Below are 26786 nucleotides of genomic sequence, written 5' to 3' on the forward strand. Positions count from 1 at the left end.
CACATTCAATTCTAGAGGCAAAACACAATTAAGCGAGAATATGGTCTGAACTGTCACAATTGAAAGTCTCATTCATATGATAACTTTGTATTTAGTTTTGCTCGATTATTCGATCTTTCTCCTTTCTATTAACAATAGATTCTCTATTTCATGCCATGAATTTGAAGATGTAAACTTTGCTTCAAAAAATGTGATGATCAAAATTCATATAATAGCTTTGAAAAAAAAAAGGGAAAGAAAAGTCCATATAGTAGAAACTCGATAAAATGTTACATGATAAGCTGTAAATGTTTTCTTTCCATCTTTCTCCTACACTCTGTCTTCCTTCTGCAAAAATACATTTCTAATCATGTGCAGTTCAATTAGAACATCCTTAATATCCATCCGTTCTCTTGGAAATTCAGCGGAACATACTACTCCGATTTGAAAGATGGACACTAAGCACTTCTCCAATCTATCAATGTTGCATTGGCTATTCCTCATTGATGCATCTCCCTCTCCCATTGTGAGTATGGGATCAGTAATATCTCTCACTCGATCTGGAAGTGTCATCTTAGTATAGTTATGAAGACTTAATTTGTCGGTGAATAAGTTATCGATCGGCCTTTTTCCAGTAAACATTTCCGTAAGAGGATCCCATAGCTGTACACATCACCTTGTGTTGAAACCTCCATACCCATACCATATTCTGCAATTCCAAAAAATTAACACAATGCTAGAATCCTAAATGTCCAATACACGTATTCTAAATTCTAAATTATGCTATGCCAAAAAAAAAAAAAAAAAAAAGTCAACTTAAAATCTCCAAGATGAGGTTTAGAATAATTTATTTCAATCTCATTTACTTACCTATGAATTTCACGAGGGTCCAAAGCTAAATAAATTACCTTTAAGAATGAAATGGGAGAGAGTATAATGGAATACACAAGACTAAGTAGGAAACTTATGATAATTAATTACCTGTTGCCACATAACCAATTGTTCCTCTAACTGCAGTGGATGAACTTGACTGTGTTCGATCAGATTTACCATTGGTGGTTAGAAGAAACTTCGCCAGACCAAAATCACCTACATGGGTGCATAACTCATTTTCAAGAAGAACATTGCTTGGCTTTAGATCACGATGAATGATTGTTGCCCCACAATGATGGTGAAGATAATCCAATGCAGTGGCCACATCGATAGCAATGTTTAACCTTGTGATTAATCCAAGTGCTTTGAATTCTGTTGTTCAGTGAAATTTGGGTATAACCAACTCTCTAAACTGCCATTTGGCATGAACTCAAAGACCAAAGCCTTGAAATCATTTCCTTTAAAACATATGCTTGAGCAAGATGTGATGATCTTCAGGAGATTGCGGTGGCGAATGTTCTGCAATATTTCGCATTCAGCCAAAAAAACTCTTGCCAGCTCCATGTTGTTGGAGGTTGAGTACTTTTCTGCAACAACTTGTTCACCAAAATTGAGAATTCCTTTATAAACAGAACCAAATCTCCCCTGGCCAATCAAGTTGGCTGAAGAGAATCCATTAGTAGCTTGAAGAAGTTCTGCATAAGAGAGTGTTGGATACCAATTTCCCAATTGGTGGTTTGAATAGGATCTTGCTTTTGTCTTTTTGGTTAGAAACAGAATAGCACAAACACATGCTATTAACAAAGCAACAGAAAGAGTGAAACTGATAGAAATAGTTATCAATCTATGAGGAGAAAACTTTCCTTTCTTAACTGAGACTTTTGCAGGACATTCAGGCAATTTCAATTCCTTGATTCCTCCACAAAGTTTGTTATTTCCTAAAACTGAAAACACAGTAGCATTCATGAACACCTCTTCAGATGGAACTTCACCCTCAAATGAATTATATGAAAGGTTGAGTTTCTGAATAAATGAGAACTCGCCTAGAAAACTTGGAATCTCCCCAGACAAATTATTGCGAGAAAGATCTAGGTCTTCTATACCTCTCAATTGCTTGAAAGATGATGGAATTGTACCTTCAAAAAGGTTACCCTCCATATGCAAGGACTGCAAAACTAGACAATTTCCAAGACTGCTCGGGATTTTCCTGACAGTTGGTTTACTGAAATATCCAAAGTTCCTAGATTTTTCAGGTTACCTACTTGTGGTGGTAGTGGCCTGGTTAAATGATTATGACTTAAGTTGAGAATAACTGAAAGGGAAGATAGATTAAGAACTTGTCTGGGTATTAACCCATTGAGACGATTATATCCAAGATCTAACGTCTGTAAGTTTTTGTAATTACCCAAAGAAGCTGGTATGCTTCCCTCTAGCAAATTTTCTGTTCAAGAAAAGAGACTTAACTGAGAAACATTGGCAACAGAAGATGGAATTTCCCCCGAGATGTTATTTATATCAAGGTAGAGTTCTACTAACTTGGAGAGTTTACCAATGGATTCAGGAATGCTGCCTGTGAGCATGTTCTTATATAATGTCAAGACCTCTAAATTTATGAAATTCTCAATCCCTTGTGGTATGCTTCCGTATATATTGTTTCCATGCATTGTTAACTGTGTGAGCTTGGTTGATAGATTCACAATGGAATTGGGCAATTCACCCCAAAATCGTTGCTACTAAAATGCAAAACTCTTAAGTCTGTACAATTGACTAAAGAATTGATGAAACTCAAGTCATGTTTATTAGTTCCAAGTGAGTTACGCTCAAAGTTTAGCCATTCTAGATGAAGGCTTCCCAAATTCATTGGCACGGGCCCAGTAAAAGCATTTCCAGGAGTATCAACTTTCACTATTCTTGAAGCATTGAGTAATGATGGAGGAATAGTCCCAGAGAAATGGTTGTCTCCCAAAAGAAATAGTTGTAAATTTGGAAGGGTCAACCCCAAATCTGGAGGGAGACTTCCATGTAATTGGTTTGAAGGTAGGACAAAGTAATTAATGGATGAGATGTTGTAAAGCGGGGTAGGAACCACACCGGACAAATTGGTGGAAGACAATAGAAGAAACTGTAATTTAGAAAGCTGTCCAAGTTCGAAAGGAATGCTTCCCTCCAGATTGTTAAAATCAAGAACAAGTGTACTAAGGGCAGAAAGATTCCCAAGTGAAGGTGGGATATTGCCAATGAAATGATTTTTGGAAAGATACAATTGTGAGAGATTAGACAATGGCTCGCTTGGAATTTTTCCTACAAGATTATTTGTATCCATGTCGATGACTATGATGTTTAACACCGAGTCAAATTGATAAGAAACTCACCTTGGAAAGAGTTATAGTGAAGTGAAAGAAGTTGCAACCGATACAATCTACCAACTTCTTGGGGGATAGTGCCATTGAAGTTATTGTTGCCAAGAAAAATCTGTCTCAGGAAGGTAAGGTTACCTATATGAACAGAAACGGAACCCACTAATTTTAGGGACATCAAGTTTAGGAGGGTCACTCTTTGATGCCGACGGCTGCATACAACTCCTTGCCAATTACAGAAGTGGACAGAATCGTTCCATGAGCTAAAGACCCTGAAAGGATCCTCAAGAATAAGATTCTTGATGGCTAGCAAGGATTGTTTGCTGTCTCGTTTGTGATGCCAAAAGCGGTGCTCTCTTTGTTGTTTGAGGCCAATAAAATAAAGCTCAAGCTCGTGTGAAATAGAATGTAGAAGAAAATGGGAGATGAGCTTAATAGCCTTGAGATCATTTTCTTTTCTTTCTTTTTTTGTGCTATTGGTATTAAAAGGTTTATAATGAAGGGAAAGGGAGGTGGGTTTACACACATCGTGGGCAAATTTATACACCAATGTTTTCAAAGGCTCGGACTTAGTAATCCCTGCAGAGAGAGAATCAAATGAAGAAAACACTTCATTTACTTTTCATGCCGTCCATTGTCATTGATTCTTTTTTGTTTAATCCCAACTACAGGCCTGCAAAAGATTCATGCATAGGACCACATATCTTCTGCTGCTTTTTTTTATTTACTTTATTCTTTTTGTTTAATCAAGTCAAGACCACCTTTTTTTCCCCTTCTTTCCTGCTGCTGTTTTCTTGTTATGTTCCTTTTTAACTTTCAATTTGCAGTTATGTAATTCAACACATAACTTGCCATATGATTCTGACATATGGTTGTAACCCAATGGTATCTCTTCAATTTCTCAAAATGGGCATGTGCATTATTTGTCAATTAAAAAATTAAAATATTCCTTGTTTGTTTTTTGGTTAAAGTAGAATTTTATAGGTGCTAAATTTTTCCCCAACATATATGACTTCCTGAAATGAAATCCAGCTCAACTTAAAAAGGTGTTGTTACAATTATTTGGGGTTGAATGGGTGGTATCGGATACTATAATTTTTTTCTACTTTATATATTTTTTAAAATAAATAATTCCAAGATTAAAGGTAAGTGTGTAAATTTCCAACATGATGTATAAAAAATGACATAAAATTCTTATGAGAAAATGACATCAATGATATTTCAACAAAAATGGCAATATTGGAAAATCCAATATCAGTGGAATAATGAACTCTGTCGGAAATCTATTTACTAAAACTAAGACTCAGTTCACCAAAAAAAATTTCTAAAACTTATTGGTCCTTACATTTAAAACGTAGGACTAACAGAAATAAAAGGTAATTTGCTTAAGGTCATTGGATATATTCTCAAATTAATGGGATATTTTATCTCATTGTTTGGTATGAAGAAAACATAAATAAATTAATCTGGTTTCCGAACAAATGCTACCACAGGTACATTTCTGCTCCTTTTCATCTCTCAGCAAAAATTTATACTCTCAATCATCATTAAGACATAATTAGCTTTACAGTTCACTCATGTTTACTTATGAAGGATATAGCTTTTGGTCAGTTCTTTTTACTAATTTTTTAATTTCTGTTTTTCCAATGCGGTAATTTATAGTGCTTACCAATTTTTTAGGCTTTAGTTCAAAACATCACACTACAACTACTTTAGCCGCTGCAAATCTAGAAGCAAAATACAACTAAGTGAGAATATCCTCCAAATTGTCACAAGACTCACAACTGTAAGTCAAAGTATCTTTCATATGATACTTTGTATTCAATTATGCTTGATTACTCCATCTTTCTCCTTTCTATTAACATTAGATTCTTTTTTTCATGCCATGAATTTGAATATGTAATCTTTGCTACACTGTTGCACCAAATTGATGATCAAAGTTCCTATAGTAGTGTCGAAAAATAAAAGTTCATATAGTAGAAACTCTACAATTGTTACATGATAAGTTGTAAATATTTACTTTCCATCTTTCTCCTACACGCTGTCTTCCTTCTGAAAAAATACATTTCGAATCATGTGCAGCTCATTTAGAACATCCTTAATATCCATCCGTTCTCTTGGAAATTCAGCAGAACATATTACTCCGATTTGGAAGATGGACACTAAGCACTTCTCCAATCTACCAATGTTGTACAGGCTGTTCCTTGTTGATGCATCTCCCTCTTCCAATGTGAGTACAGAATCAGAAATCTCCATCACTCGATCTGGAAGTGTCATCTTAATATAGTTATGAAAATTTAAATTGTCCTTGAACAAGTTGTCAGTGGGCTTTTTCCCGGTAAACATCTCCAGTAAGAGAATCCCATAGCTGTACACATCACCTTGTGTTGAAACCTCCATGCCCATACCATATTCTGCAATTCCAAACAATTAACACAATGCTAGAATTCTAAATGTCCAATACATGTCTTCTAAATTATTTCCAAGGATTAGATTTGGACACTGCATAGATATGAAATATTTTTAAGTTACAATAATCTAACCTTGTTGTGACAAAACAAGAGATTCATATCTTCAAATCACGAAGGTGAGGTTTAGAATAATTTTTTTAAGTCTCTATTACTTACCTTCCAATTTCACTAGCCTAGGGTCCACAGCTAAATAAATCACCTTTAAGAAAGCAATGGGAGAGAACGTATTGGAATACATAAGACTAAGTAGAAAAGATTTACCTGGTGCCACATAACCAATTGTTCCTCTAACTGCAATGGATGAACTTGATTGTGTTTGATGAGATTTACCATTGGTGGGTAGAAGAAACTTTGCCTGACCAAAATCACCTACATGGGCGCATAGCTCATTGTCAAGAAGAACATTGCTTGGCTTTAGATCACAATGAATGATTGTTGTCCCACAATGATGGTGAAGATAATCCAATGCAGTGGCCACATCAATAGCAATGTTTAACCTTGTGATTAGATCCAAGTACTTTGAATTCTGTTGTTCAGAGAAATTTGGGTATAACCAACTCTCTAAACTGCCATTTGGCATGAACTCAAAGACCAAAGCCTTGAAATCATTTCCTTTAAGACATATGCTTGAGCAAGATGTGATGATCTTGAGGAGATTGCGGTGGCGAATGCTCTTCATTGTTTCGCATTCGGCCGAGAAACTCTTGTTGGCTCCACGTTGTTGGAGGTTGAGTACCTTTACAGCAACAACTTGTTCACCAGAATTAAGAATTCCTTTATAAACGGAACCATAACTCCCCTCACCAATTAAGTTGGCAGAAGAGAATCCATTGGTACCTTCAAAAAGTTCTGCATAAGAGAGTGTTGGATACCAATTTCCTAACTGACGGTCTGAATAGGATCTTGCTTTTGTCTTTTTGGTCAGACAAAGAATAGCACAAACACATGTAATTAACAAAGCAACAGAGAGAGTGATACTGATCACAATAATTATCAATCCAGGACCAAATAACTTTCCTTTTTTATGTGAGACTTTTGCAGGACATTCGGGCAATTTCAATGTCTTGATTCCTCCACAAAGCTTGTTATTTCCCAAAATTGAAAACACAGTAACATTCATGAACACCCCTTCAGATGGAACTTCACCCTCGAACGAATTATATGAAAGGTTGAGATTCTGAATGAATGAGAACTCACCTAGAAAACTTGGAATCTCCCCAGACAAATTATTGTGAGAAAGATCTACGTCTTCTATACCTCTCAATTGTTTAAAAGATGATGGAATAGTACCTTTGAAAAGGTTACCCTCCATACGCAAGAGTTGCAAAACTAGACAATTGCCAAGAGTGCTTGGGATTTCACCTGACAGCTTGTTTCCTGAAATATCCAACTCTGCAATATTTTTCAAGTTACCCACTTGTGGGGGTAATGGACCAGTTAGATGATTATGAGCAAAGTTTAGACCCAGCGAAAGGGAAGGAAGATCAAGAATTTCTACCGGTATTGCCCCAGTGAGATGATTATATCCAAGATCTAATCCCTGTAGGTTTTTGCAATCACCCAACGAAACAGGTATGCTTCCCTCTAGCATATTTCCTACTGTGGAAATAGAACTTAATCGAGAAATATTGCCAATAGATGTTGGAATTTTTCCAGAAATATTATTTTCAGAAATGTAGAATTCTGTCAAGTTGGAGAGTTGACCAATAGACTCAGGAATGCTGCCTGTGAGCATGTTCTGATTTAATGATAAAAGCTCTAAATTGATGAGATTCCCAATCCCCTGTGGTATGCTTCCATGTATAAAGTTTCTATCTAACCTTAACTCGGTGAGCGTGGTTGATAGATTCACAATGGAACTTGGCAATACACCCCCAAAACCATTGCCATTCAAATGAAGTTGGCCTAGATTTGTACAATTGATTAAAGAATTGATGAAACTCAAGCCCTCGTCTTTCTTAGTTCCAAGTGCATTACTTCCAATTATTAGCCGCTCTAAATAAAGAAGGCTTCCCAAATTCATTGGCACAGGCCCAGTAAAAGCATTTCGAGGAATATTTATTTGTACTAGTCTTGAAGCATTGACTAATGACTGGGGAAAATTCCCTGAGAATTGGTTGGCTCCCATATAAAATACTTGTAATTCTGGAAGGGTGAAGCCCAAATCTGAAGGGAGACTTCCACGTAATTGGTTGGAAGCTAGGACAAAGGAAATGATGGATGAGATATTGTAAAGCGGTGTAGGAACCACACCGGACAAATTGTTAGAAGACAATTGAAGAAACTGTAACTGGGAAAGCTGCCCAAGCTCCAAAGGAATGCTTCCCTCCAGATTGTTATAATATAGATCAAGTAAAAGAAGAGCAGAGAGATTCCCGAGTGAAGGTGGAATATTGCCAGTGAAATGATTATTGGCAAGACTCAATTCTAAGAGGTTAGACAATGAACCTAGCTCGCTAGGAATTTTTCCTCCAAGATTGTTTTCAGATATATCGATGAGTCTCAGATTGAAGCAATGAGTCAAATTGGTAGGGAACTCACCTTCGAAAGAGTTTTTGTTAAGGCAAAGATGTTGCAATCTAGACAATCTACCAACTTCTTGAGGGATGGTGCCATGGAAGCTGTTGTTTCCGAGATCAATGTCTATAAGAAACGTAAGGTTTCCTATATGATGAGAAATGGAACCGACCAACTTTAGGGAAGACAAGTTTAGGAGGGTCACCCTCTGATGCCGACGACTACAAATAACTCCTTGCCAATTACAGAAGTAGATAGAATCATTCCATGAGCTAAGGACCCTGAAGGGGTCCTCAAGAATTTGATCCTTGATGGCTAGCAAGGCTTGCCTATCCGTCTCATTTGTGAAGCCAAAAGCGGTAATTGCTTTGACATCTGAGGCCAATACAATAAACCCTACATGAAATAGGATAGAAAAGAAAATGGAGGATGCACTTAATAGCCTTGCCATCATATTTTTTGTGATATTGGTATTAAAAAAGGTTAATAATGAAGAGAAATGGAGGTGATGAGGTTTACACACAAGTCATGGGTAAATTTATACACCAATGCTCCACCTAACCGTACATGGTGTTTTCAGAGGCTTAGACTGAGTAATCCCTGCAGAGACTGAATCAAGTGAAGAAAACACTTTATTTACTTTCATGCCGTCCATTGTCGTTGATTGTTTTTGTTTAATCCCAACTGCAGGCCTGCAAAAGATTGTGGAACCAAAATATCTACACTTCACTTAGACGACTTCTTTTTTCTTCCCCTCCTTTCCTGCTGCTGTTTTTTTTTTGTTGTTATGGTCCTTTTTACTTTTCATTTTCTTTTTCATATATTTTTTCTTTTTCGGGTGTCTATAACAAACTTACAAATTTAGAATTTGCAGTTATGCATTTCAACAAATCAGGACCAAGAAAAAACAGGAGCCTTATAATTTTGCAATCAAATCTTCTGCATAAACCATGCCAGTGATATTGAGGATGCTTGGATTATTCAGTAGTTATCTCAAACAACAGATGCTAGTGTTCAACTTATTCTGAATGTAACAAAATTTGATATTCAGGGCTTGCCAAATTCATTGCTAACAGTCCAGGAAACACATTATATCAATACATTTAGCTCTGAATCAGGCATGCATATTATTTATGAACATTTTTGGAGAAGACAACTGTATTTTTGCTTTCCTCTAAATTGTTAGCAAAAAAATGCTTTCCCTTAAACTGTTGATGTGACATCTTGAAATAATAAGCCATAGCCTTAGAAGCAAATATATATGTATATGTCTATATATATATATATATATATTCACCTTAACTTGATGACACAATGGAACTGATAAAGATCATAAATTGGTTCTTTATTTGAAGTCTTTCCTTTCCTTTTGTCTTTCTTTAAACTAACTTGTAGTTCCAGTCATCGCCATAATTAAAATACGATGGCCAGCTGAAGATTCTTGGGGCCAGAATCAGATGAATTCAATCACTTGCAATCTGCCCATTGGCATACTCTTCTCTCTCTCACCCACACAAAGTCACACACAGAGACTCCTCCAAAGATTTTTAATATGAAGATGCAGACTACCAACTTCATTTTTTTTTTTTTTTTCCTAGTTGGTACTCATACGATCCCCCTCCAAGGAATTGTTTGCAGCCAAGAGGAGTCGAACCTTAGAACTGATACTTAGACTACCAAATTATCTAGAATGTATGCCTACCCACTTATTTTCTTATAATAAATTGACATTTTTATGGGCATTGCAACAAATGGTGAAGATGAAAGAATCCCTTATATAGGACATTGTGAGATATTCAAATTTGGAACAATGAAATGCAGTGACTATTTTGATTCACATTTTTTTTTTTTTTTTTTTTTTTTAACTACTAATCAAATATTCAAGTGATAATTACTAGTTAGTCGAACTTTTTAACTTTACTTTGACCGATAAGTCGAAATTTTATACATACATAATGTACTGTTCTATTATCAATATGTTACATAAAGTACTCTATTATCAATATGTTTTCGTTTTTCAATTATCCTTCTAAAAGAAATGCCTCTGAGATTGTTTTCTTATTAACGTACGAACTAAATCCTTTCTCTAATTTGTAATTAGTATCAATGTATTACAAAAAATGAAAAAACACGTAGTTTTTAGTTGCCACCAAAATTAGCAATTCTTGAATGAGAAACATCCTGAGGCAGAAATTACATGCCATGAACGTAATGTGAAAATGTTAGATATAATTAATAAGAGAGAGAGAATCTGGCAATACAAATAGAAACTTTGGGAACTCTAGAGCATGTGAGAATTGAATGGCTAACAAATTTAGCCAATAAAATTCTAAAAGAATAAACTATCCTAAAGCATGAACAAAAAGTATGATTGAAGCCTGTGGATATTCCCTTCCCTCAAATGGAAGTTTGATGCTAATGTCTTTGTTGTGAAGGATAACAGGTCTTTGGGGATGATTCTTTTCCTGAGAAAGCGTTTACCGGCCGGATAAGAAGACCCCCACCAAAAGTCACACAGAAATGGTAGATTGAAGCCAGTGGACTGCAAAGTTCTTATTGAGAAAGTCACTAGTAGCAGCAGATCACTCCCTTTAGCAGGAAGGGTTCAGCTTATCAAGTCCATGCTATGCAGTATGCACATGTTCTGGGCAACAAAGATCATTCCCCCCATTACCACACTTACTAAGTTGAATTGTATTCTCGGGAAATTTCTGTGGACAGTCCAGAAGCTCAAAAAGGATATAGCAAAAGTTGCATGGTCGACTGCTTGTAAGCCTATTTCCGTTGGTGGACTTGGCATATTCTATCAACGGACAGACTGTTCTTCACTCTGGGTTTCGAAGTTGGAACATACCTTGTTAGAGGAAGATGCATTTGGCAGTCGAAGACATCACAGCAGTGTTCCCGGACTTGGCACAAACTTTGACCTGCCATTAAGCCCTTTGTCAAAATAGAAATCGGTAATGGCACGTCCACCAATTTCCGGTTTGACAATTAGTACTCCATCGGACCTTTACTTAGCCTATCATCAGAGGATCAAATTCAGAACTCACCTTTTGATCTCAACACAATGGTTAGTTCCTTCATCACAGGTTCTTCATGGAGTTTTCCTTCCGACATTATTATTACCACCATACCCCAGCTCAGTAATCCAAATATCCTCCCATTACCACTATAAAATCGAATGGTTACCTCCCCCAACTGGCTCCTACTCACCACCCTCACACTGTCAATTCCATTTCTCCACATCCCACCCTCCCATGGACTCACCTCACCTGGTTCTTTCGTGGCATTCCAAAACACAATTTCACACTTATGACCGAAAGCCATTTGCTCATCGGCACACTCCTAATCTGTGCAGCCTCTGTTCTGTTGACCCTGAGTCGCACAATCACCTGTTCTTCCAATGTCCTTTTGTATCGGCCATTTGGAACTTTATACAAACACGGCGTGGGGCCAACCAACTGTGGAAGGACAAGGCGTCCAAGAAACATTGTTAGGAAGCTGACGATATTTCAAAGGATCATCACCATCTGCAAATGTAGTGCTCAACTGAACCATTGCCTTTGTTTGGGGAAAAAACATGTAATGCTTCTTTGTCAAAGATTCTAGCTATGCGAGGCAGATCGTCGAGGAATGGGATCTTCTAGGGTCTTTCATCCGTCCACCATCAAGACCACCAGACTGATTTTGACAGTGATGATTGCAAATGATCATTGCCTTCTCCTCCACCACTAAGTCACATAAAGCGAAACGGGAGCGAGAGCGAATTCGAAAGCGAGAGCGAATTCGAGAGTGAGAACGTGAGAGTGGCAAAATTAAGTCATAAATAGTGAGAATTTGAGCCAGAGCGTGTTCGGAATGTAAGAACTACTTGAGAAGAATTGTATGACTTAGCTCCACCATTCTGAACTAGTGAGCTCTAACTGTTATAGTGGTGGTTTAAGACTTGTAATTGCACAAAACTTTTGGGTTTTCTTAACTTGGGCTAAGCTTCGGCTTAAATGTAATCAGAATGGGCTACTGGGTTTTCTTAACTTGGGCTAAGCTTCGGCTTAAATGTAATCAGAATGGGCTACTGGCCCAACAATGGCCTTATTTTGTTTCAAAAAATTTTTGCATTAGAACTTTAGACTTGATATTTCCTTAGGCGCCAGCACGTTATCTCACTCGAGCTATTAGCATGAATTATATATATATATATATATATACACAATTGTCCCATTATACAGTGATAAAATTGTAATAACTGTTGAGAAATAATAGTAATGGGTTATACAATGATATTGTGAAAAAGAATTATAGAACAAAGATTAAGAAATGAAATGATTTGCTAGGGAGGCCAATTTATTAAATTTAACAATTAATAAATAAATAAATGTGAAAGTAAACAAACATTTGTAGATTTTAGAAGGCAGGAATATATTTTGGTGGGCGTTTCACAAAAAATGTGAAAGTAAACAAATATATCTACACAAGAAAATGTAATTGGCTAACGGAATGTTCTTACATTCGTTATATTTAGAATTGTAGAACTCGGATTCTCTCTTATACTGTTTTCATTCTATATTTATTATGTTATATGTAAGTGAACCCGAATCCTTGAGCTATTAGCATGAATTATATATATATATATACAATTGTCCCATTATACAGTGATAAAATTGTAATAACTGTTGAGAAATAATAGTAATGGGTTATACAATGATATTGTGAAAAAGAATTATAGAACAAAGATTAAGAAATGAAATGATTTGCTAGGGAGGCCAATTTATTAAATTTAACAATTAATAAATAAATAAATGTGAAAGTAAACAAACATTTGTAGATTTTAGAAGGCAGGAATATATTTTGGTGGGCGTTTCACAAAAAAAGTGAAAGTAAACAAATATATCTACACAAGAAAATGTAGAACTGTAGAACTCGGATTCTCTCTTATACTGTTTTCATTCTATATTTATCATGTAATATGCAAGTGAACCCGAATCCTCTCTTATACCGTTTTTATTTTATATATATCGTGTGCTTTTAAATGGCTTATACAACAATTACGTTACATTTTTGTTTCGTAATGTTGCATTTCATAATGTAGTTATACCAGGAAGAGTGCATAGAATCCCCTACATAGGAGGCATCCGAGTTCATGTGCAAGTATCAATTTTTTTTTTATACATACAAATATATATGTGCATAAAGCGGTATATTGTATCATAATATTCAAAATATAAAAAACCCATTAAAAATTGAGTTATGCTATTTGGGCCTAAGCCTACAAATAGTTTCCCAAAAAAAAGGAGTATTATCTAAAATGGAAAATGGCCAGGCCCAAAGAATGGAACCTAAAATGAACACTAGGTCCATGATGGCCCAAAATGATTGGGATTATTATTTTGAGACCGCTATTGAGGAATGAAAAACTTGAAATGAATATTCGGTCCATGAAGGCTCAAAATGGATTGGGCTGATGTTTTGAGACTACTACTGAGAAATGAAAAAACTTGAAATGAATATGATTTGAGACTGCTATTGAGAAATGAATACTAGGTACATGTAGGCCCAAAAAAATTGGGCTGATGATTTTGAGACTGCTATTGAGAAATGAAAAACTTGAAATGATGACTTCTCCATGGGTTTTATCACATATTGAATTAGTGTTTCATTTTTGCTTGAACGCGACACAAAGTGATTATATATATATATATATATATATATATATATATATTCCTGGATAGAACAATTACTGTAAATTTCTTGAAGAAATAAAAATTCACCTTATCATTAAATTTTTGCAATTAACTCCACATAGAAAATTTTCATGCCAAATAACGCACTTAATATACCTAAAAAATTTGCAATTAATCCCCTACCAACATATTTCTGCTTAGAATTTAAAGGAGGAGTCACATGAGTTGTACAAATGGTTTCTTTAGTAATAAAATGGCGTCATACCCTCTTGCTACTTCGTAAAACTATCATTATTTTTGGCTTAGTTGAAAAAAATAAGAAAATAAAACTCTTAATTTTCTCGGTTTAAACCTCGTGAAAATTATTTAAAAATTACAACTTAGACACATCCCGTTAAAGTACTGTTAGCACACATTTAATTTAATTTATCATTTTAATTGTAAATGAATGAAAATTTAAAAGAATATTGGTTGCAAGATGTTCGTGAGCAGGAGCATGGTTCAAGAGAAATGCTTCAATGCCATTCTGATCAATAAAGGAGGGTATTATAGAGATTTCAGGTAAAAAATTATCAATTTTCCGCCACTACAGTAACTGTCCACAAACGGCTAGGAGTGTGTATATTTTTGGAATTGCATAAGGGAGTTTTGTGCAAAAATAGAAGTTCATGATTTTGTGAAAGTAAGGAATTTTTTATAGGAGTAAAAAGTTTAGTTAGTTAAAATGAGCTTAAAGCGGCAGTTGCCTTGATAGTTTAGTGAATTAATGTCTTTGTTGAATTTTAGAATACAATATTTCGACTCTACATCTATCAATCTAACATCTAACACTTTTTGTCTTTTCTAAAAAAAAAAATCAAAGTGGCATACAAATAGCATTGATGATAAGCTCTCTCACTGAACCCGTCAATGAATTGATTAGACAAAATACTAATTTTTATTTCACAATAGCACTTTTCTGCTTATTTGAAGACTTAATTTTTTACGACCTAACATTATTGTCTATTTGTTTTGAGCGGTAAGTTCTATACTATATTATAACTATAGAACTTACCACTCAGAACAAATAGGAGCTGAAAAAAAAAAAAAAAAAACAAAACATTTTGATTCTAGTCTCAAAATAAAAAAAAAAACAAAAAGTTCTTTTTTCTTGTCCATCAATTTCCAATTTTTCATTAAAGGGTACAAGTACATGAATAGCATGGAGAACACACAAAAAAGAAAAGAAAAGAAACCCGATTAAAAAATAAAAAATGAGAAAGGATAAACATTCCTCGCAACAGCCATTCACCATAACCAAATTAATTGGAAGTATCTGAAGACACCGGGTTCAACCACAGCAAAGCCACTTCCTCTGCATTCAAATTATCGAAAAATAATTAAGCTTAGAAAGTTTTCCAGATTTCAAGTAGACAACAAACGAATAACCACTAGAATCTTATGAATTCGTCATACCTTTGAGCGTTTCCTGTGGTTGCGAGGGCGGATCCAAGAGTGGGCGAAGCTGGGCTTCAGCCCACCCCAAAAAAAAAAAAAAATAATAGTATTGATAGCCCAGTCCAAAGTTAGCTCAGTCCAAAATTATCCCACCCCATTTAGAAAGGCTAGATCTGCCCTTGTGTGGTTGTCATTTTGTTTATAAGCATTGTCATTTCTTCGCCACTGCCCCTAAAACCCCTTTGGTCCGCTTCTCATCTCTGGCCTTGTTAAATATGACCGTGAATCCTTCGGCCGAGGTAGGGTTGTTCACATCCCACTCACCAAATTTTGGCAATGGCCGACCTTTATCCTGCAGCACGAAAACGTACATCAATTATAAGAAGTTGAGTTGTTCTTGTGAAGAAATTCCAATTTGAAAACCAGAATTCATATGCTTTCACAGCCGTTAAGGTTCTTGATGTGACCAGTCTATTATTTAGAAGCTACACATTTGAGAAATAAATAATCTATTTAAGAGCGCCAAAAGGAGTGATTCATAAGCTAAATGTGACCGTTAGAAAAAAAAGAAAATTATGGACATCAAATAAAACAGTTATACAGTAGAATGTGAAAGTAGAGGACATCATCTGTTATATTCCAAACTTGAAAGCGTAATAAGTTTGGCCATCATCAAGAATTAGAAACTTAGTTGATTGTGTCACATATCATCTATCTAAAATGTGCCCGTCTCATGATTTGCATAAGAGTACATTTTTTAACATAAATGTTGTATACATCACCCTTGTGCTTTCTCCTCCCTAAACCATCCCAATCAAGGACCATTTCACACCCGAAATCCAAAAAACATGGTGGTACTGGCTATCTAGCCCTAAAACTTGAGTGGCATTTTCTTTCTGCTATCCTCACAAAATTAGGTTTTGCTCCACACAGGATTACCATTATCATGTCCTGCATATCTTCTGTCACATACTCTATGAACATTAATGGTGAGTCGGGTGGTCTCATTTGCCCCTCAAGAGGACTTCGGCAAGGCGATCCCCTCTCTCCCTGTCTATTCCTTCTTTGTACAGAGGGCCTAACCATGCTTCTCAACCAAGCTGCAAGTCAAAACCTCATCAGTGGAGTTTCACTATCACCTAATCCCACCTTTTATTTGCTGATGATGCAGTGTTATTTTGCAAAGCAAATACCTTTGAAGCCATGAATATGAAGAAGATCTTGCAAGAGTATGAATCCCTCACCAAGGGCGGATCCAAGGGTGGGCGAAGCTAGGCTTCAGCCCACCCAAAAAAAAAAACCATACTACTTTAAGCCCAGTCCCAAAAAATAAAATAAAATAAAATAAAATAAAATAGTAATGATAGCCCAGTTCAAAGTTAACTTACTCTAAAATTAGCCCACCCTATTCAGAGAGGCTGGATCCGCCCTTGTCCCTCACAGGTCAAAAAATCAACTATGACAAATCTGGAGCTTTCTACAGCCCCAACACATCACAACATGACAGAACTCAATGCAGCAGAATCCTCCATTTCAGTGAAACTAACTGGAGCAACACCTACCTTGGTCAACCTGCATTTATAGGAAGATCCAAAATTGTCACCTTCAAGAAGGTGAGCTTTAAGGTTAAACTTCTTAAAGGCGGACTTCTCTCAAAAGCTGGCAGAGAGGTTCTTATCTAGTCCGTTCTCGCTACAGTTTTAAGCTGCCAATTGGTACCTGTGACTCTCTCAACAGCAAACTCGTGAACTTTTGGTGGAGTGGCAAAGAGAGTAGCTCCCAAGTCAAATGGATCGCATGGCCAAGGCTGTGTAAACCCAAGTCTGAAGGTGGTCTAGGTTTTCGTGACCTTGAACTCTTCAATCATGCACTCTGGCCTCTCAAAGATTGCTTGGAGATTGACTCAAGAAGATTGCTCTATCCCTTCTATTTCAGATATACAAAAGCAGGTACTTTCCCTCCATTTCTTTTCTTGATTCTCCTCATAAACCCTCTGCATCTTGGGCTTGCAAGGGCATCCAATCTGCCAAATACATTTCCTCTCATGCATTCAATGGAAAATCGCTGATGCTTCTCGAGTCAACTGCTGGACTGACCCTTGGCTCCCTGATCCTCACAACCCTTGTGTAACATCTTTTCCAACCCTTGATCCTCACATCACCACCATTGCTGACCTTATCAACCATTCCAGTCACTCTTGGAATGAACCTCTTATAAATTCCATCTTCAAGACTTCAACCAAAGGGATAGTGCTCTTATTCTCCAAATCCCTTTAAGAGTGACTCAAGGCTCGGACTATTGATTATGGAATGCCTCTCCAGGGGGACTCGATGTAACTTGGGCCTGATGCCCAAAAAAAAAACAAATTGGCCTTTTCGTAATATGCAATATGTTTATTATTAAATAATAATTAATTAAAATCATCATTGCTTTAAAAAATATGAGTAAAAATAGGTACAAGACTGACAACTCACAAACAAATATATAAATATATAAAAAATATAAATATATACAAATTTATAATAACAAAAGTTAGTAAAATTAAAAAATAATTAAAGAAAAAAAAACTGATTTAGAAATTTAAAAATTCTTCAATAAAATAAAAGTGCGTTCAAATTGAGAATTAGGAATAAGAAAAAAATAAATAAATAAAATAAAATAAAATCTAAAAAAAGATAATATGGAAAGTTTCTTCACTTCCAATATAACAGCTAAATATTTGTTGTGGTGCAACTTACCCAAAAAATATATATATATAGTGTTGATGTAAAAAATAATGTGTATAAAAAAAAGTGTATAAGATAGACAAAGAAAAAATATATTATTTAAGAATAAATATTTGGGCCCATATTAAGTGTGTGTAATGGTTAGGATTTGGTTTACTCAACAACCGTCAATGAGGAGGAGAGAGAAATTGTGAAAAAAAATGAGATATTTTGGGAGATAAATAAAAAAAAAAATGAGATTTTTTTGGAGATAAATAATTCCTCTTTTGAATGAAAAGGCGTGAATGGATAAGGAGGGAGAAAACAAAAAAGAAAAAAAAAGATTTATTTTAGGAGATAAATTTTTTAGAATTAGTGTTCAATAAGACAACAATTACAATATATTATATAAAAGGCAACTATAATATTTTGAAACTTTTTTATTAGTTAGGTAGGCAACGGCCTAACTCACCTAAGACTCTAGCCGCCCAGTACACCAAACACACCCCCACACCTCATGCTTGTCACAGCCATGACCAAGAATGCAAACCTCTCTGGAAGCACTTCATGTCTATTCCCGCCAAAAGGAAAATTCAATTTTTCCTTTGGCAGTGTGCTCATGAAAGATTACCCGTTCTCTCTAATCTTAAAACCAGAGGTATTGTCTAAGATGATACTTGTCCAGCCTGCGGTCTTGCGCCTGAAACAATCCACCATCTCCTTTGTCAATGCCCTTCCTCCAAACTCACATGGATACACAATCCACTAAGACTTGAATTTGACTCTCTCACTCACCTCCCATGGGCAAAACAATGGCTCAGCCTCACTGACTCATGGAACAGCTTTCCCAATTCCAAAAAATGAATTTAATTTAAATTAGGATCATTATGTAGCACAAAGGCTTGGCCTATGCATTCAGCTGTACTATTAGATACTATTTGGCTAACAAAACCAACAACTCCAAGTTGCAAAAATTAGTTGTCATATTGATAGTGATTAATTAAACTTATGTGTGTTGAATGTATAATTATCTTCTCCTAATATTCTTCTTTTTCTCTTTTTTTGGTCTCTTTGATCATGAGATCTCACATAATTCTCCCATGCTCCAGTTCATATTAGAAAATTATCAAAATAAACTTTTGACTTTAATTATATTTGATGAATCTATATTTACTGAAAGTGATTTATTAAATATTTGACCAACTAAAAACCAATACACGGAGGGCTAGGAACAATGCAAAATATAGATTGAACTTTTAATAGTGTCCAAAACAGGTAAATGAATAATAAATGTGTCAAAAAATATATATGTGTGTGTGTTGGGGGTTAAACATTCCACATTCTGAATGCTCCAACACAAGCATATTAAAGACAATAATGAAGTCGTTGTTCAAATAAATCCCGCTCCAATAATATTATATATATATATATATAGTTAAAGAAACGCCACTTTAATATTTTTCTAGCATATACAAAAACTCAACATTAGGCGAAGAAATGTCAGGAAATTTGAGTGCTATATCAAAAAAATAATAAAAAAAATAAAAATAAAGTTAATTTCACTGACACTCCCTCAGGTTTGGCCAAATATCACACTCAAATTTCTGTCGAAAATAATTATCATTTAAATCTATTTACATTTTTCCGTTAAACTCTCCGTTAATAGTATTGAAAAAGACAACTTTACCCCTAATTTTTTTAATCCTATTTATTTCAAAATATAAGATTACTTAAATAACCAATATACCCTCAAGTGTGTGTATATACATAGGGTTAAATTCTTTTTTTATCCTATTTATTCCAAAATACTAGGTTACTGAAATGTCTAATTTACCCCTTTGTTATTAAGGTTAACCAAACACTATTTCTCTAACATTGTTCCTCTGTCTATTTAACCAAACACTCCCCTCAAAATATATATATATATATATATATATATATATATATATATATTTGGTTTCCAACTGCTTTTGCCCTCTCTCCTTCCTCGCTCTCTCTCAAAACTCTCTGTGCAAACCCATTTCTCTCTAAAATCTCTCCTTACAAACCCATTTCTTTCTCTAAACTCTCTCTCGGACCCTTATCCGCTCTCTCCAGTCTGCTTTTATCACCGCTCTTTAACTCTCCAATAATGACAAAACAACAGATGAAAAGAATATATAGTATATGTCAAACCTGCAATTGGTCTTCGTTTGTCTTCGCTGGACTCAACCTGTTCCATACCACCACAATAATGACAAAATTAAAGAATATATATATATATATATATATATATATATATATATATATATATATGTCAAACCTGCTTTCTGTATATTTTTTCTTCAATTGTGTCACATCGCCATGCTTATTAGCCCTTGATTTTACCATTGCTAATGGCACCCAAAATGGAACAATGGCAGTGTGTAAAAAACTAAGAACAATTATATAGCTAAATGAAGTACTATACACAACTTAGCCAGGTTCTAGAGGCAAATGAGGACTGCACTGATCGAAGGAACTTTTGAGTTATTTGATCTTGTTTTTTTTCAACTGTTTTTCTCTACAGGAGTATAAAAGGAAAAATTTGCCCTGTTTCCCATATAATAGATACGGAAGATAAACTGAAACTGAAAATGGTTCCTTAAAAACACTATCTAGAATAAAAGAAAAGAAAAAAACATGTTAACGCATTAAATTAAAATGAACGAAAGATCGATACAGAAAAATTAATCTCACGTCACATGTGTATTTTAACAAAATAGAGAAGAGGGGAAGCTGAGATGTCAAATAATTAACCGGGAAAATATAAAGGATAATTTACTTACAAAGAAACTCAAATAAAGAAGAAAAGGAGTTAAAGGGCATTAACAAATTACAAACGCAGACCAGTTGGCGACTTTTTGGTCTATCTAAGCCGTTTTATGGTCTGTCTAAGCTTCACCAACCTAGCTTGCCGTTTTTGGTCTGTCTAAGCTCGCCGATCTAAAATGGGTCGCTGGAACTGATGGAAGCTACGTACAGTTCGAAACTGAGTTTCGAATTGGGTACGCCGCCGGCCTTATTCTCTCCATGAACACCGGTGATAGCTTGAAACTGGGTTCGCTGGGGAGAACTAGAACAGAGTTTCAAAGTGGGTTCGTTCCGAGCTGAATCAAACTCCATGAATGTCCACGTAAACTGGGCATAAAAGCGGTACATCCTGTTCCAGCGGCGGTGCATGACGTTAGTGGAGGTTTGTGGAAGTGGGGGTGGAGCTGGTTACGGTGCAGTGCGACGTGGTGGATATATATGTATGTGTTCAAAGGCATATGCGTGTGTGAATGTGGGTGGGGTGGGGTGGGGGGGGGGGGGGGGGAGGGATACATATAGTTTTTTAGTTTTTTTACTTTATTCTTTAGGTTTAGGTTAAAGTTTTTGAAAAAGTCAAAGGGTATTTAAGGTATTTTATATTATGTAATAACTATGTAAGCAACCATTAGAGTGTGAGTGGAAATGGAATAAAAATTTGTAATGTGGGTAATAGTTATTTTCAAAAGATATTTGATTAAAAATGAAAGGAGTGTGAGTAAAATTAACCCAAAAAAATAATGTGGTTAACTATTTCACATTCTGAATGCTCCAACACATAGCATATTAAAGACAATAATGAAGCCATTGTTCAAATAAATCCCACCCAATTAAAAATAAAAAAATAAATAAATAAAATAAAATAAAAACCGCTTTAATATCTTTCTAGTATATACAAAAACTCAACATTAGGTGAATAACCCCACTAAAAGAACATAAGAAAAAACATGATAAAATGTCAAAAAAAATAATTCTTAAAACCAACCAAACAACATATTTGTTATTTCTCCCATTATAATTACCATAGAAAAATACTAAATCAAACATTTAAACAAAAAGAAAGGCAGTGTCTGTCCGTAAAAGTGTGCTAACTATAGTCAAAGTTGTTTCTTGAAATAAGATAAAAGGGGAAATAATTGAAAAACAATGGGTGGGAAAAGAAAGAAAACTCCATTTTAAATTTACAACTATGTCCTTTAGTAACAAAAAAAATTACCAAAGTTCTATTGGCTCGACTTCTCATTTGTTAATTAATTTGCAAAGGGTAAAATGGACATTCAAAATGATAATATCATATGGTCATTTTTTTAACATCATAATTCTAACATAGAACTTAGGTAATTTTATGATAATATTATTTTGAATGTCCATTTTACCCTTTGCAAATTAATTAACAAATGAGAAGTCGAGCCAATAGAACTTTGGTAATTTTTTTTGTTACTAAAGGACATAGTTGTAAATTTAAAATGGAGTTTTCTTTCTTTTCCCACCCATTGTTTTTCAAATATAAATGCTACAGTATAATTTTCTAGCCTTTCCTTTGTTAGTCAACCAAACTACCCTTTTCGGTCTTTTTCCCTTCTCATGTCTTATGGCAGAAGTGTCGTAAACAACATGTGGACTAACTATGTCGTGTAAGATTCGGTGGACTTGGGGTTTTTTGGGCCGACATTGATTCACCATTTTCTTAGTCATCTTCGCATCGTTTATGGTTAACTCCATCACCGAACTGCCACCACCAACTAGAATCATCGCTGTCCATTAACGTTGTGGAGGATCTAACGCCATTGTGATCTCTGTCACCAACATCTCCGGTACATTCAACTTCCCCTATATATATATATATATATATGTATATGTATGTATGTCTTACAAGTTTTCCTGCGTGTTTGGTGTTTGATATTGTGTTTGTTCACGGATTACGAAAGTCAATTTAGGGTATGTGTGATGCTAGTTTAATTGGGTCACTGAATTGAGGTTTTGGTTCGTTGAATTTTATTATGCACTCCAAATGTTTGTTTTAATGCCGCTGACTCAACAGATATCGTATTTGTTTGATTTTCTTTTTTTGGTGTTGAATGTAGACCCATTGTGTTTCTTGCCATGTCTGTCCATTCTTTGGTGTTTGTTAGCAATAATTAGGCTAATTTGTCAGGATTGTTATGGATTGACTACTAAAACAACCTTTAGAATCAAACGCAGAGAAGTCTTAGCGAAAGCCAGTGTCATAGGGAAATTGTCACTGCTATGGGCCCGAACCTTGGTGATATTTCCATTAGGCCAAAATTTCAAATCTTTACATCAATGGTGGATTGATCACAAATTCCATATCTTGACTTGAATTTAATTTGTAGCTCAAGTTCTTCCAAAATTCCTTCGGTTTTGGTTTATTTGACTTGTTTATTGTTTTATTTTTTTCAACATCCACTGGTAATATAGATAGGTTACACATAGTTGATGTACATAATTGATTATGGTGACTAGCATGTTGGGTTTGATTGCAAGTTAAAAAAAAACACTCATAAGAAAATTGTTGGGATTGTTGAATAGGTTATGGCATACTCAGATCCAGTGAGTGCAGAAAGGGAGCAGATAGAAGTTAATGCTTCTCCAAGAAAACCACGGATTCTACTTGCTGCTAGTGGAAGCGTAGCAGCAATAAAGTTTGCGAACATTTGTCATTGTTTTTCTGATTGGGCAGAAGTAAGAGCAGTTGCAACGAAGGCTTCTTTACATTTCATTGACAAAGCATCACTTCCTAAGGATGTACTTCTTTACACGGATGAGGATGAATGGTCCACTTGGTCGAAGATAGGTGATAGCGTCCTTCACATTGAGCTCCGCAAGTGGGCTGATATTATGGTTATTGCCCCATTGTCAGCAAACACACTTGGCAAGGTAATAGAATTCAAAATCTTGTGAAATGTTTATTTTTATTTATTTATTTATTTATTCTTTTGATAAGCGTGAAATGTTTAAAATTTTTAGAACAATCTTGTAAATTCTTAATAATTTCAACGGGGAACAAGAAGCTGAGTTTGGAGTGAAGCTGCTGAGAAGAGAATCACTTCAATCACATTGCTTATAGTGTGTCCTGAAAATATTGGTATCCTTACTAGTCACCTCCCATTGCTTCCTATAAAGATTAATGAAGGAATATAAAATACTTATGAAATGGCTTCCTTAATCATTTCATTTTATTGGCATAATGTTATTTTATGAAATCCTAACAGTAATATGATTTAATTAAGCATGTTAAAGAAATTTATGAAGCCACTTGCATGTACCGAGCTCTAGCTCAGTTGGCTTGGGGAAATGTGAAATTCATGATTGGTCACTTGTTTAAGTATTTTACCAGAAAGCCAGGTTGTACCCTCTGGAAAAGATAAAACATATATATTCTTTTTCAGGCTCTCTCTTGGACTGAGTGAACTTCCCAGTCACTTCTACCTACTTAGATCTTGGTATATCTATGTTCTTTCTCACCTTTTTAAGGAAGGAGAACTGTTTCATCTTCCTATTTCACATTTTACAATTGTCACGCTTTTTAGATATGAGACCATTGTTAAGGATGACCTATCAAATGAGACTTTTGATCTACTTGGACTCGGTTACTTGCCTAAATTACCAGTATTAATTAGGTTGAATACCTTCGTATTTGGTATAATATGTCTAAGTATAGGGTTCATTGAGTGAATAGGGAACCACTGCTTAGGAGTGGTTCTGCATGGACCTAGCAACAATAATGAGGCCAAAATGCACATATGGGCCCTTTGCATGTTGAGTCATCTTCACTGTATGTGTTTGTATACTTGAGGAGAGGGTGGGAGTCGGAAAATGACACATGCCCCTCCCTATGGAACATCGAATAGCTATAAATATTCCTTTTATTCATAAGTAAAGAAGCATTCCCCACTAGAGAAAAGCCCACACAGATAGACATTCTATAGTCACCCTCCATCTCCTTCATCCTATTCCTCCTCCATCAACCACATCCTCTTCGGGTGTCTTCTGGTGTGATGCATATCTTAGATATGGACCCTCAGTTCCCCTCACTAACATTTTGTTACATTTTTTGTGCATATAACTGAATTATAGTTTGGAAATATGCAGATCTCTTAGATATATAATATTAATAAGGAGTTTAGTTCTAGTGGTATCTCCTCTACCATCCAAGTGGAAGGTTTCGAGGATTGCAGCCCCTATAGGGGTATCTGCCGATGTGGGAGTGTCTTTCTTACTGGGGAAAGAAAATACAGTAATAAATTAGTTGAAATAGATTACGGAGTCTTTGTTCAAATCTGAAGTTGACTTGGTGAACTAACAATCACTTGCATGAGTTCTAGTCTCTGACAGGCAATAGGCTGCCCCTTTTCATATAGGCATTGGTTTCCAATGGAGTAAAATGAGAAAAGGAGTATATTGATGTTGGTAAGACTGTATATAGTAAGACCTTGTTTTATACTGTCTTTTATTTTATTAGGTGCTTGCACTGTGTAGGAAAAATGCCTATGACCTATAGTTAGAGGAAATCTCGATTTCTGCTTATAGAGGATCACTTATGGCATAGTTCTTGACACGAAATTGGCGATTGTAAGCGGATGGCTGCACGTCATCATTGCTACCCTCGAAATGAACTGGCTAGCTAGAATATGCATGTCGCTTCTCTGAGCACTTTTACTCACTACTACTTTCTTCCCGTCCATCTCTGGGAGTTCATTGATGGAAAATGTTACCAACTATTGAATATAACAATTAAACAGATTCATGTATTAACCTCAACTCTGACAAATAAACCTCAACTTTTGGGGGTTCAATACAAATTCTTTTTAAATGTAACAAACATATATTCTAATTTATATAGTGAACATGTTGGGCAGCTATAAATTCTGAGAGTGTTCCCCTTGGCCTCATATGTATAATTTTTAAATTGCTTCTATGTGTATTAAGTTTTGCATTTTTCTTTTGGTTTTCTACTGTAGATTGCTGGGGGATTGTGCGACAACCTGCTGACCTGCATTGTGCGAGCATGGGACTACAGTAAGCCACTCTTTGTGGCGCCAGCCATGAACACCTTCATGTGGAATAATCCGTTTACAGAGCGACATCTTATGTTAGTTGATGAACTAGGAATTTCTCTGATCCCACCCGTTACCAAGAGGCTAGCTTGCGGAGATTATGGAAATGGAGCGATGGCTGAACCTTCCCTCATTTTCTCAACCGTAAGACTCTTCTTAGAATCACGATCTCAATCTAGTGGCGGAAATATTCCTTGACGAGTGCCTAAAATTTTCATTTTTTGAAATGATAGTGGCAATTGAGATAATTGGTATAAAATTCTAGATGTGGTCTTTTCCTAATCTGCACCAGATGCATTGTTATTTCTTCTTCCTTCTGTTGTAGACTTTAAATCCAGTGTACTAAAACGTGTGTGTGTGAATAAAATATGTTATCTCAAATGTTGTTCGGCCTTTTGAGCTACGTTATCGACTTTGGATAATGTTGTAAGCACCATATGTCCTTATAATTTTTGAGATGACCTATTATTTAGCATTTGATTGGTCAACAAGTTAAAATTGTTCTTTATCAAGTTAAAACCCATTATTGTGAATTGGCGAATTCTACAATGAACAAATGCCAATATCTTTAGACAAACACTTTTTTTTTTCTTTCTATTTTTATTTTATATTTTTTTTCTCCTCTCTTTTTTCAGAAAAGTTGAGAAATTGTGACTTGCTTGGTTTGTAATTTTAAAAGTAGAAAACTGTTGTAGATAACTATCTTTTATAGTTTTCAAAAAATAGACATTTTTATAACTGAGTTTTCAGAAAACAGATTTTCTGAAAACTGAACCAATAAGAATTTTTTTTGTACTATTTTATGTTTTCAATTGTCTGAGAACATAAATGTGTTTCCATAATTACAAATTCTCTA

The 26786-nt window shown here is 35.3% G+C and overlaps 2 protein-coding genes and 1 pseudogene across 2 annotated transcripts; 1 reads left to right on the forward strand and 2 right to left on the reverse strand.

Annotated features, from left to right (window-relative positions):
• Window positions 1-309: 309 nt before the first annotated feature.
• LOC132305310 (probable LRR receptor-like serine/threonine-protein kinase At3g47570) lies at window positions 310-3175 on the reverse strand (annotated as a pseudogene).
• A 2276-nt stretch (window positions 3176-5451) lies between these two features.
• Window positions 5452-8648, reverse strand: LOC132304572 (putative receptor-like protein kinase At3g47110). The gene is made up of 3 exons (XM_059802330.1): window positions 5837-8648; window positions 5524-5623; window positions 5452-5473 (listed from the first exon to the last, which is right to left on the reverse strand). The coding sequence occupies exons 1-3, from the start codon at window positions 8646-8648 to the stop codon at window positions 5452-5454; spliced, it is 2934 nt and encodes a 977-aa protein (XP_059658313.1).
• A 13761-nt stretch (window positions 8649-22409) lies between these two features.
• LOC132303832 (probable phosphopantothenoylcysteine decarboxylase) lies at window positions 22410-26405 on the forward strand. Its single transcript, XM_059801265.1, has 3 exons — window positions 22410-22666; window positions 23403-23750; window positions 25835-26405. Exons 2-3 carry the CDS (start codon window positions 23406-23408, stop codon window positions 26126-26128), a joined length of 639 nt encoding a protein of 212 aa, XP_059657248.1. The 5' UTR covers window positions 22410-22666; window positions 23403-23405; the 3' UTR covers window positions 26129-26405.
• The last annotated feature ends 381 nt before the right edge of the window (window positions 26406-26786 follow it).

This window comes from Cornus florida, unplaced genomic scaffold (assembly GCF_030987335.1).
Source record: "Cornus florida cultivar Cherokee Brave unplaced genomic scaffold, ASM3098733v1 CherokeeBrave_3.0.0_Hap2_Chr04, whole genome shotgun sequence".
Classification (NCBI taxonomy): domain Eukaryota; kingdom Viridiplantae; phylum Streptophyta; class Magnoliopsida; order Cornales; family Cornaceae; genus Cornus; species Cornus florida.